This window comes from Cydia splendana, chromosome 5, assembly GCF_910591565.1.
Source record: "Cydia splendana chromosome 5, ilCydSple1.2, whole genome shotgun sequence".
NCBI lineage: Eukaryota > Metazoa > Arthropoda > Insecta > Lepidoptera > Tortricidae > Cydia > Cydia splendana.
The window spans coordinates 12,120,672-12,133,672 of record NC_085964.1 but is presented as its reverse complement, the minus strand read 5'-3'; the positions used below and the strand labels follow the sequence as shown (position 1 = coordinate 12,133,672).

At 39.1% G+C, this 13,001-nt stretch overlaps 1 protein-coding gene across 1 annotated transcript in view; it reads right to left on the bottom strand.

Annotated features, from left to right (window-relative positions):
- Positions 1 to 64: 64 nt before the first annotated feature.
- LOC134790710 (serine-protein kinase ATM) overlaps positions 65 to 13,001 on the bottom strand; it is a 41,776-nt gene continuing 28,839 nt past the window's right edge. The window contains exons 20-35 of the mRNA XM_063761616.1: positions 11,900 to 12,370; positions 11,300 to 11,498; positions 10,609 to 10,774; positions 7,112 to 7,224; positions 6,915 to 7,022; positions 6,374 to 6,603; positions 5,302 to 5,538; positions 4,356 to 4,514; positions 3,996 to 4,102; positions 3,507 to 3,623; positions 3,208 to 3,324; positions 2,549 to 2,733; positions 2,134 to 2,240; positions 1,759 to 1,873; positions 1,325 to 1,458; positions 65 to 838 (exon numbers count right to left, since the gene is read on the bottom strand). Of these exons, the coding sequence (XP_063617686.1) occupies positions 645 to 838; positions 1,325 to 1,458; positions 1,759 to 1,873; positions 2,134 to 2,240; positions 2,549 to 2,733; positions 3,208 to 3,324; positions 3,507 to 3,623; positions 3,996 to 4,102; positions 4,356 to 4,514; positions 5,302 to 5,538; positions 6,374 to 6,603; positions 6,915 to 7,022; positions 7,112 to 7,224; positions 10,609 to 10,774; positions 11,300 to 11,498; positions 11,900 to 12,370 (2,759 nt within the window). The 3' untranslated portion in view covers positions 65 to 644. The remainder of the gene's footprint in view (positions 839 to 1,324; positions 1,459 to 1,758; positions 1,874 to 2,133; positions 2,241 to 2,548; positions 2,734 to 3,207; positions 3,325 to 3,506; positions 3,624 to 3,995; positions 4,103 to 4,355; positions 4,515 to 5,301; positions 5,539 to 6,373; positions 6,604 to 6,914; positions 7,023 to 7,111; positions 7,225 to 10,608; positions 10,775 to 11,299; positions 11,499 to 11,899; positions 12,371 to 13,001) is intronic.

The following is a 13,001-nucleotide window of genomic DNA, read 5'->3' as shown; positions in this document are numbered from 1 at the left end:
GGCCAACTAACGCCAATCTAGGGATTATTTACTAGGCATGCAATGAGGAGCACTAAATGAGCAGTAAAATAAAATCCGTATTTATTCAACATTAATCATAATAACGAACATAAAGAATTACCTACAGGCGGCTTTGTCAACCGAAAGGCGAAAACGGGGCAAAAGGTTGATGGGTTATTTTAAATTATAATTTACAAGTACAAAATTATGAGTTAAAAATGTATCGCTTACATATTTGCAGTTTGCAGTTTTAAAAATTATTTCACAATTAAAATCGAACAATACATACTTTAATTTTAATTAAAATTAAACATTGGTTGGTTCTATTGAAACAAAAAAATAATGCTATAACAATAACGTATCACACATAATAATTAACACTTAACAATCGCAAGTATTTAAGTTTAAGTTTTCCCGTCGAACGGTAGCTTAACCTACACATATGGATTTAAAATCGACGGTAATGCACACCTACGTGATAACATTTATTCAGTAAGTCACGATAAACAAACGCAGGTAAGTTTGCCAGTCGAAGAGTAGCATAGCTACACAGGGATTTGTAAGCGCCTCAAATCTAATCAACTATCCTACATCGGCACAACAGATTATGAGAGAGTAAGTTAGAACATAAACGATCAGTACAATCACAAGTAAGGCTGCCAGCCGTGGAAGAGCCGGCACAGGTTAGCGGGGTCGGTGGCGGAGCGTATGAGCCGCGCGACCTGCCCCGGCACCGCCACGCCGCCCGACGCGCCGTCCTCCGTGCCGTGCAGTTTGCTGCCCACGGCCAGCAGGGCGCGCTCTGCCAGGTCCGCCACGGAGCCCGTTGGACGCGCCACTAAAGTTCAAACAGAAAAATAAAAGTTAAAAAGTAAAACCAGAACGTGAATCATCAAACCGAAGTAAACGCACCGCACGGCGCAATATCTCGGCCAAAGCATGTCTACACAGATGTCGCGCGGTAACTTCTTTACCACTTTCTTCTTCCTTATTTCTTTTCCTGTGGGTCCAGTGTGGGCCGTGGGCCTTGGCTTGTACAGCGAGGCCGGGAATTGCCCATATTAACCTTTTCGCCGCCACGTCAATGAAGTAATAAAGTGTCATCAGCGCCATGTCAATAATTGCTCGTATACAAACCTGACCAAAACTACGACTTGATATCAAGTCGTGGCGTGTGGGGCACGAAATGTTCGAACTTCATATCAAGTCAATGGCGGCGAAAGGGTTAAACATATTGAATCTTGTACTAAACGGGACTAAATTGCGTACAAAATAAATAAAAACAAGCACAAATAAATAACTTGACAAATGTCAGTCAACTCACCATTTGCATCTTTTTGCGTCGTTCGGAACTTCTTCGTAGTCCACGCGTACAACGGATCACAAAGCAGAACCTCTAATATTGTCAATAAAGTTTCATGGTTGTCGCGCAACAGTTGCATGGTTTTTTCACAGGATCTGACAAAAAAATATTAAATAGATTATAGGGTATTGGCTAATAGTAGGTAGATAGCTACGTGTACGTGATTTGTATACAACATGAGGCATTTTCCCCGCGTAAAATAAAAAAAAATGTTTGAGTTGTTACCAATAGGAGCCGTGCGTATATAAGAGTCTGCCACCATATGGCTTGCATCAAAGTCCATAACTAGGCATTGACACTTCCCATCTACAATCAAGAACCTCTGCTCAGTGCGGCCCTATACAGTCCCCTATACGAGTTTTCGCATCCATTAATAATAAATTATTGATAATCACTTTCTAAAGATCCCTTCCACTCCACTGGATCCAAACCCAGCGATCATGTCCTGCGTCAAACGGAACGGTATCGTTTCGGGCGTTGGAAGCGCTTTCCCTTGGTCGAATGCGATTCCTGAAAACATTTATTCAAATTAATATCGTGTATAAGAACCATAAGAACTTAGGAACAACTATGGTCCAAAAGTTTAGTCTTCTTTTGATTTTGTCTGATTTTTTCAAGCAAATAATTTCTTCTGAAGCTTTAGAGTTCATTTTAGATGTTATATATTTAATATTATCTTCGGTGTTCGGTGTTTCGGTGTTGGTTCGGTGTTATATATTTAGTTTGGAGATTTTACGGTAATGGTAGTAGTTGATGTAAAGAGTATTTACCAAAATCGATGTGCACCACTTCAGCGGTATTCTTGTCAATCAGAATATTTTGAACGTGCCTGTCTCCCAAACCTAAGATATACCCCATCATCGACGATGTTGCCACACTGAAATCAAGAAAAACTTAATTAAAACAAATCAATGAACGCAAAATTATAAATTTTTTTGACAAAAAACGACTGTGAATGAATATCGTGGCCGTGACTCGGTACTTTGGAAAAAAAACTCGGATCTTATTCTATCAATCAAAAGAAAAACGTGATAACTATGTATGGGATGCATACAGAGTTACTGCGTTTCAACTTTGAGTAGCAGCGTGAGATACGAGATTTTACAAAGTAGTGACGAATATGTAATTTCCATAAATTTCGCCACAACGTTTCCAAAATGATGGAATTAAGAATGTTCAGGTTACCTTTTGGTGTAAGCCAGGCGCCGTTCATACCAGGTCACAGGATCTAGATACTGTTCAGTAAAGAAGTTGTGGAAAACTGGCTTGAAATTCTTCAGTATGCCCATGAATATTGCCAACTTCTCTGACAACGTCCTTTTGTTCTGAATAGTGGTGAACTTGGCACGAGCAGCGGTACATGAGATATCCTGGAATAAGCGAAGCGACAAGGCGTATTTTAAATTTGACTTGACACAACAAGGAGTAATTAAAAAGGATTTATCTAGCAATTCTAGCACAATCCTTTGTTTCGCACTTCAAAGTTTATGTACTATTTATGTACTAGTACTAAAATTTAATTAGGTCATGTAGGTCAAGTGCCTCTACCCTGTGCAACATGTAGAAAGGAAGGATAAAGGCACTTGCGCCATGAGTGCACCTTCCTAAATCAACTGTTGGAGAAAGTGCGGTATGGGCAGTCATATAGTAGTTTAGGGTGAGATTTGAGGTAGAGGTATTGCCTCTATACCCTATTTCAACACGCACTTACATGCCATGCCATGTAAGTGCGTGTTGAGAGAACTAAAAGTTATGACAATGCTAGCCGCGGCAGAAAAGTGAGCTTTTGTGGGATATACCCAACAGCATGTCTTCTATATGTTAATAATTAACTCGTTAATTACCTTCGGCCGATAACGCGCGTGAGCACCCGTAGTGCCAGTGCCCACTAAGTATGCACCCAGTGGCAGGGTACCTTCGCACCATTCCAGCACTCCCGACTGACGAGACATCGGCACAACCTTTCAAAGAGAACATTTTTTTTAATTGGCTATGTATGTTAGCTACGTATCTATACAAAAAATATCTATATGTGGAAAAACAGAGACGGAAAACACATGTTACTCAAAAATATCTGCAAAATAAATGTCTATAAAAATATGTTCCATTGCTTTTATGGTCGGCCAATGGTAAGTATACCTGCCTTGTATGTTCGTATAAGAAGCTTATTTCGGCTGGTGACGGAGTTCCTTTCCAACAATGTATTTACAATGTTGAACACTTGTTGCATGACGGCATCCTGCCTCAGATCGTCCTCGCCCTGAATAAAATAAGACATGTACCAAACTTTATGGTGCATAACATAACAGAATGATTCAGTATTTTATTTCTTTGGGCATACATATTTTTATTACGAGAAACCAGCAGGCTTAGTCAGACAGGCAGGTTTTAGTCTCGTTGATGTGTACATACAGTCGAAAGTTTTAATTTATGACCCATTCTGTATCTTGTCACAGTAACAATATCATGAGGTTTCTAGCGACTTTCATATTGATTGCGACTGTGACAAAGTACGGAATGGGTCATAAATTAATACTTTCGACCGTACGAACTAAATTCTAATAATATATTGTTGACTTTACTGTAGTAACATCCAAATTATGTGATTAAGTAAATATATAGGGCGTCGTACCTTTACTAATACGATCCTTCTTCTTCCATCTGAACTTCTACAGATGATTTTCTTTGGGCAGTTTATCCCTCCTACTAGTTCAAAACTGTTCTCGAATGAATCGATTGCTAAAAAACAAATTAAATATTTTGAATTGCATGCAGCTTATAATTCATAATATGTATTAAATGAACGATTCTTGGAAAATATACAACAAATGTATTGAGAATTCTTCAGAGGAGTTTGAATGCTGTTAGAACTACGTCGCAATCCATGAGCGAGTCAACAGTTTTGTATTTAATTTTAAAGTCAATATGAAAGAATAAAAGGTTAAATCTGATTCGTTTCTTAATTGCTAAAACGAACACCACATTGACTTACTTGGTAGATACGAATAGTTACAATCATGCCTCACGGGTATCGTATCAATCGGCACGGGTATAGCGTCCAGTCGGCCGAGTCGGTGTATCAGTTCAGCGGACGGTATCATTTGTTTTTGAGCTTTCTCCTTTGTTTTGTAGTTTGCGAAGCTTATTGTAGCTGGAAAAAACATAAGGTCAAAACTACGGTAGGACCAGGTTATGCGTTAAGCGGAGGACGTAGCGACATGGGTACCATACTTCTATACTATTAGCCTAAGGCCCAAGGTCCTACCTATAGTACCTACTTATTCAGTTCGGTAAAATTTTAATCATATTCAATTGGAACAGAGTTGCATTTGTTTTGTTTCGCTCAATTTTACAAAACCAAAATCAACTCTATTCCCTGCACTAAGGTTCAAATTACAGTGACAAATTCTGGATTTTTTCATTTGTATGGCTGGGCCTTAGGAGGACAGTACTAGGTACAGAAGGTTCACTCTCTAACAAAACGCGTCTATTAAGAGAGATACAAGCGCAAGCGAGAGCAGGAGTCCGTTCCATAACAGTGCGCGGCAACTATTACCAGGCGTGGCTCACTCCGCGATTTCGTCGCTTTGCTACAGGTAGCTACAAGTACATCCATTCCACACCAATTTTGGTGGCTAGCCATAAGCCGCGCGTGGCGCTGTCGCCACCTAGCGGCCATATCTGTCCTGATCGTAACAGACGCGTTTTATTAGAGAGTGAGTCTTCTGTACCTAGTACTATTATTTTTTCTGTGCTATTACTGCTAGACACCTGGTGTGGCTGCATGTACATCTACAAGTACATATACCGACGCGACGAAATCGCGGAGTGAGCCACGCCTGACTAAAGTCCGGTTGCATTAAAATATCCTTTTATGAAAAGTCTGAGTTTGATAGTAACTGAGGACAATAGGAAGATTATGGTATGGTAGTACTAACCATCGCACATACATTCCATCTGTGCTATAATTTTAGCTAGAGCCGAGCTTTCAGCCGCCAACGCCGATATCAATGCCTCAGTCGCTCCGACGCGCGGCTCCGGAGGCTCTTGAGTCGATGTCGGCGCATCGCCTGCCGCGTGCCGACTTGCGTTCAGGATGCGCATGTCTTTGTCTGAATTCTTGAGACTGAAGAGGATGGGGAGAGTGTGGTGCGGGTGCTCTTTCGCGCAACGTTCTGATGAAAACAGAAAAAACGTTAGCTGTTTCTGTGCTAACCGCCGGAGTTGTTAACGATGAAAAAGATGGGGAGAGTGCACTCTCCCGATCCTTTGTTCTTCCCCGCATATCGAGGAAAAAAGAATGGGTAACGAAAGTTTATAAAATATAACGATATATATATATAGGTTCGAACAACAACATGCGAGCGGGAACTACGTGTTTATTTCCACAATACTACCAACACTCCCACCGTCACGATATCGTTTTGACAGAAAAGTTACCTCCACACAGGGCCATCTTAAACTATGCTGGGGCCCTTGGGCACATAAGAATTTGGGGCCCTTTTGGAAAGTTAAGAAAGCGAATTAAACTAACATCTTTCTACTATGATCTTCTATTTATTATATATGGGTAATCAAATATACTGTTACTGTCTGTCCTTCAGGGCCCCCTGAGGATGGAAGCCCTGGGCACGGGCCCCGTATGCCCTTATGGTAAAGACGATACTGCCTCCACCTCCCGAGTTACAAGTTTGTGTTTTGAATGGCTGGGAGTTGGTGGAGGAACGCTAAAAACTTGCGCGACGGCATAGTGCGTAACAGCGTCTCAAAGCTACCGGCATCTTTGTCTAGCTCTAGTCCCGGGTTAGCAAATAGCCATAGAGAAAAGATCTACTTTGTTAATAATGTGTCAAAAGTCACGGGAATCGAGATCTTATTCAACGTATTGTTCAAGTTTTCTTGTTCCTTCTCTTGCGTCTTCTAGACTTGCGGGTCCCCGGATTGGCTAGCCAAAAGAGCTTATCTACATTGCGTATTAAAGGGTTGAAAACTTGTAAATCTAAATCTTACTCAAAATATTGTTCAAATTTTCAGCAAAAGCCCCGGTTTCTTGTGCCAGCCGAGGCGCCAACTGTGGAAGCGATGCTAGGAACTTGCGTGAAGGCAGCGCGCGTAACAGCGCCTCGAAACTGTCGCCGTCCGCGTCCAACTCTAAACCTGGGTTGGCCAGCCATAGGGAGATGACGCGGAACACTGATAGGTTGTTCTCTTCGCTGTGCTTTAGAGATAGCAGATAGTACCTGTAATAATGGTAAAAATTAGATTTCAAACCTGATATAATCTGAAGAATTTTGAGTAAAGAATTACATAGTTGTTGTGCACCATCATGTTTAGCATATATATAACCCTTTGAACATTACGCCTATCGTGCGCGGTGCCTCATCGTGAACCTTGTCACAATGCGCGAAGGTTGATATTGGGTTGTAACCTCGCACGTCAGTTGCCGTCCTTGGCAGTCAAAAGGCTAAACTAGTTGATTGTACAGCTAATACTGCAATGTGTAGATGTTGGGGTTGTAATATTAAATGCACTAAAATTTCTACTCAATTACCTCATAGCTAGTTGCAAATATCGTTGCTTCTCAGCCTTTGTATTTGCAATATCTGCCTCGTCCAAGTTACTCAATCCCCTCGTAGTCGCCAGATATTTTTTTTCATCCCTTATAAAATACAAATATAACTTTCATTGAAATTATCTAAATTATGTGAAACAATATTTAGGTTCATATCCCTAATAGTGCCTACCTACCTGGTCAATTGCTGTTGCGTTGATGTTGTTCTCAGGGAGTCTGCCGCATCCTTCATATTTTCCATACATTTCAATTTGTGTTCAAATATTGAAGAATTCATATATGAAACTACCTGAAAAACAATATTAGTACAAGTCATAGAAGTAAGCTATAGACTGTAACAAATTGAAATGGGGATGCTTTTAAACCACCTTAAATTGCTTTAAAAACTAAGTTAAATAACCATATCGTCCAATTTTATTGTCCCCGATACCCAAAGGTTGTGTGTAAGGGATGGCTCTTAAGTGATAAGACCGCCTGTTTTTACCTCTATCCAATAGTCTTTATTTATGTTTTTGTACATTTATTGTAAGCTATATGAGGTGTGCAATAAAGAGTATTGTATTGTATTGTTAAGTGCCCTATAAACGGTTACTCACTTCACTAGCTCAGTGACCCAAACAGGATATTGGGCTCTGACACAAGAGAACGCTACCCTGCCCTGTTCTGCGCCGCTGGTGTACCATTTGGTTAAACAGAGGATATTACATTTTCTCAAACATGCAATGAAATATTGATGTTATGTTCCTTATAATAGGATGCGAAGTATGACGTTTCAGGTGCGGCTAGGACAAGAGGTCGTTAATGGAATTTCATACAATTCTTGCAGGCCTAGGCCGGCAAAGTCCTCTTTTGTAATTTCCATTTCACAGATATTTGTGACACACCATCGTGGCATTCAGCCATTAAAGTGGTAACACACTGTCGCACCGCGCCGCGGCCTCGGAGCGTCGCACCCATGGGTGAGAGCGAGAAAGAGATATCTGTTTCTCTTTCTCGCTCTTACTTATGGGTGCGACGCTCCAGGGTCGCGGTGCGGTGCGATGGTGTGTTACCACTTAAAAAAAAATAGGCAGTATTTGGTTTATGGTACGATTATTTTTCCTCTGTAAGAAACCCCTCATTAATATAAAAAAAAATTACAAAAAAAACTTTATAATGCTGTATCTCCTAAACCGTTCCCCTGTATGAAACCCCTAGGTCATATTTAAAAACACAAAAGAAAAAAAAAAGAAAAAATGGAAGAAAAATATTTATAGGGATGTATCTCCTATAAACCGTGCGTCGTAGCGCAAAAATAATAAAATGTTCGTTCCTCTGTAAGAAACCCCTAATTAATATATTAAAAAAAAACACAAAAAAGAAAAAAAAAATACAAAAAAGCTTTATAATACTGTATCTCCTAAACCTTACGTCGTAGCGTAAAAATAATCAAATTTTTGTTCCTCTGTAAGAAACCCCTAATTAATATAAAAAAAAAACAAAACAGAGAAAACAAAGCTTTATAAGGCTGTATCTCCTAAACCGTACGTCGTAGCGCAAAAATAATCAAATTTTCGTTCCCCTTTATGAAACCCGTAAGTCATATTTAAAAAACACAAAAAAAAGAAAAAAAACCGGGCAAGTGCGAGTCGGACTCGCGCACGAAGGGTTCCGTACCATAATGCAAAAAAAAAACAAAAAAAAAAAGCAAAAAAAAACGGTCACCCATCCAAGTACTGACCACTCCCGACGTTGCTTAACTTTGGTCAAAAATCACGTTTGTTGTATGGGAGCCCCATTTAAATCTTTATTTTATTCTGTTTTTAGTATTTGTTGTTATAGCGGCAACAGAAATACATCATCTGTGAAAATTTCACGATTCGTGAGATACAGCCTGGTGACAGACGGACGGACGGACGGACAGCGAAGTCTTAGTAATAGGGTCCCGTTTTACCCTTTGGGTACGGAACCCTAAAAAGGAAGAAAAATATTTATAGGGCTGTATTTCCTAAACCGTGCGTCGTAGCGCAAAAATAATAAAATTTTCGTTCCCCATAGGAATCCCACGCACTGAACAACCTATCACATTAGGACATGAAACAATCATCTTCATCCATTTTTATTATTATTTCATTGCATGTTTGAGAAAAGCACTATACATACCTCGGCGGGAAATATGGGGTTGCCCGCCTCAGACCTATCTATATGTCTTCGGCCGGCAACCCCTTTTGTCCCGGCCGCGAATTTACAAAGCCTATACTGATAAGGTCCAGATGCAAACTGAACTGGATTAGCTTTTGTTTGGACAAAACTTGACCAAACCCTAATCCATTACAGTACAGAAATTTACTGAAATCGTATAGACTTTGTTGGCTAAATTAATATGGATATTGTTGCTACAAATGCTAGTTTGTTGCGATCTAAACTTGAATAATATTTTAGTAATGACTCCGATTGTATTGTATTAATTAACCGTTCGTGCTAATTACTTAAAAATGCCTAATTTTTTTTTTCATTTAAGAACTATATCAGGTGAGATTTCTTATTAGGACATGTTTAATGTGAAATCGTAATACAATTATAAGTCGACTGTATTTTATAATACATTGGTACATAACGAAGTAGATGATTTATTTAAGGACCAAGATTTACTACGGTGTTCTGCCTTTTCTCCGAAGTTTTATTGTCCGAATTTCACTTGCCAGACAACTTTTCGCAGATGATTTACTTTGGCAACCAACATTCGCCAAATTTTCATCATGACAACGTTTTACATTATAGAATTATTGTTAAGTAGATTATTACTACATAGTACAACGTTTGGAGTACATTTCTTTGGTCAAATCATTCAACTTGCTAGATATTTATTAATACGATATCGTCTAGTCATTTGACGGAGTTCAAGATAGGTGCGACGACGAGCGAAGCGAGGAAGAGCGTGTTAGGTGAACTGCGACCAAACAGCGACCCGACTTTTTTTTTACATAGAACGACTTTTCTGGCAACAGTTCATTTTCCTGGGGGTTGCAATTCTAACCTAACCTAAGCCACTTTTCTGGCAACAGTTCATTTTCTTGAGGGCCGCAGTTCTAACTTAACCTAACCCACATTTTTGGTAACAGTTCGTTTTCTTGGGGGTCGCAGTTCTAACCTAACCTAACCCACTTTTCCAGCAACATTTCGTTTTCTTGGAGGTTGCAGATCAAACTAACCTAAACTACTTTTTTGGCAATTTACATGAATACTAGGTGAAAAGTAATTTAGTAAAAAAATTATTGTTGAAATCAATATTCAGTGAACTTTAGTGTCATACAAATAATACTCGATGAATAATATTGAACAATGACGGCGAGACTCCGCTCGACTAGGTATTGTGAGAGCATTAATGTTTAAATATATCGCGACAAAATCTAAACCATTTGAGTAAATGAGTATTATTGAAATTTAGATATCACATTCAAACATGCCTGAACTTACTAAACTCGACTAGGTTTTGGCGTGAATATTATTTGAAAATATGTATGCAAAAAGCTAATCCATTTCAGTGACTACTTTTTACCGAAACGGTATAGATATTGTCAAGTAATATGCATAAACAAAAGCTCACCTATTAAAATCTGCGTCGTGACTGAAATAGTATAGCTTTTGTAAATTCGCGTCCCGGCCTCTGTAGTAATGTACTATTATTAGGTACCTGTTTATATTCTGAGTCTGCGAATTTTGCAATGTCGTGGTAAACTTTAAGTCTTGTTTGCCTGTGGTCGCTTCCAGCCAACACATCGAGACTTTTCTTCAAAAATTTGTTTATTATGTCTCTGGGATTATCAAATTTCGATTCTGCCATCCACATTCCATATTGTCTGAAACGACAGAGTAGATTATGCACCTTATTTAAGTACAAGCATTTACTTCTTGTCAAATTAACGATTTCTTTAGGAAAAATATTATAGGGACCGTGCGCGTTGGAAGGTCTGCCATCTTGTGACCTGAATAGTGTGAATAGGAAACATAAACTGCAGATTGATATTTCACGCCAAAGCAAGTGCTGCCCTCTACAGTTCACATGCGTTTTCTTGTGCATTGAAGGTTTTGCCATCTTGTGGGCTACATTGGAAGCTTAAACTTGACATTTACACTTCGCGCCAATAAACAGGGGGCTCCTGTGCTGCTTCCTATAGTTTATGCGCCTTCCCTATTGTTTTCTTTGTTGTTTAATATTAGCTGTCATCTGAGTACAATTTATAACTCTATAAAATTATAATTAAGTTGTACTGAAAAAACAGTGATTAATAAAATTTAACAAACCAGTTTTAACTGAATTATACTTTTAAGATATACTTAAGTCTAGTAAAATCAGAGTCAACTCCCTGTATAAGTTAAAATACCTTAACGACGCAGCATGTAGTTCAATGTCATCAGTGCGGTCTCCCATCATGCGAATAAGAGAAAGTGCGATTTCCCTGTGCCCTTTAGCCCAGGACACTCGGCTCTCTACCAAAGACACCGCGTCACTATTTTGCAAGTTCTTGGCGACAGACAACAGACGTTGAGCCATTTGAAGTCTTCCATTGGACAGTCCCAATTCTGGAACATCATATTATGGTATTATTTAGGTATTTATATAAGGTGGAGTATTGAGAGTGTAATAAGGTACTCGGTATCAGAATGCTTGATGTAAGTTAACCAATAAAAAGAAGGGAAGGTAGATAGATGGTCCAGGCATACTGCACGTCCTAGGCTAACGGATGTTACGATCCGTGGACAGTCAGTCAGTTCAGTCCATCATTGGAGTAAAGTAATTAAAGCCATAAACGTCATATATGTACACGACCCGCAGACCCGCAGATTTGTACTGGATGCAATTAGTAGGAGAAAGAAAATCATTAAAAATTATAACAGAGTTGTGACTTAGGGCTGTGTTTTATAAATACTCGTGCAGGCATATTGTTTCACTTGATAAGTAATAGATACTGGCGTTTCCATACCTGCGTATTGCAACTGGAGCGATACAATATCGTTCAAAAATGTTTTGTAATTTTTCCCAGCATGCTCAAGTATCAAACTCCTTTGCGATATCAATGACTCCATGTGTTTAAAATCATGAAACGAAGGCAGTTTCTCGACTTTCCAGTTACTCAATAAACTATTTACCGTTAGTTTATTGCTTCTGACTAAAAAGTATTCCTCAATATCACTAAAAAGTTGCAAATTCGCTACAACTCTGTACACGTTCTGACAGTTTTCCATATTGAAGTTCTGGCACCATTTGGCAACAGCCAGCTTTGCTCTGTCCAGGGGTAAAGTAAGTTTAGACCCCAAGTTCTGTTCTGCTTGCACGTTTAGACAGTCTTTGAGACAGGCGTAGCGCAGTGCTTTTATTAGCGACAGAGGAGTTTTCATTGAAGTCTTGCACTTCTCTTCCAAATCTTTTGTATCAACGAAATGGTTCCAATCTCCTAAAACAACAATCATATTTTTTTATGGCTGTAATGATGTAAATATTCCACACCATACCTTACATCTGAGACGTTTTCAACCAAAAGGTACCACATTGTCGGTTGTCGGTAAGGTTGATTTCAAATTGAAGCTATATGGAAATAGCGCCTTATTGACAACCGACAATAAGTAACCTTTTGGTTGAGAATGGCACATTTTATGATAGACGTACGTATTTTATCAATTAATATGAATGTAACATTTATCTCTATAAATATTAATAACATCGCACTATGTCGTCGTGATTATTATGGAGGAATGTGGTGAATTAATGTTTGCAACTTTGTATAAAGTACTTTTAAACCAGAACTCATAACAAGTCACGATCATACTTCTTGCTTGACATCGTTAAGCTGCCTTCGGTAAATAAGACGAATTCGTGAGAGTAGGGCCGTATATTGTAAAAACCCCAAATATTATAAACCAGAACAGGCCAAGCAATCATACTTGACAAGTTGACATCGTTAAGTTGATCATTCTCCGGTAGCGACTTAATATACTGCAGGCCTAAATATACAGTGACCTCACTACTCCTCGCTGTAGGCCTATAGGTCTATTGAATAAGGCGATATCATAAGAGTAGGGTTTCCG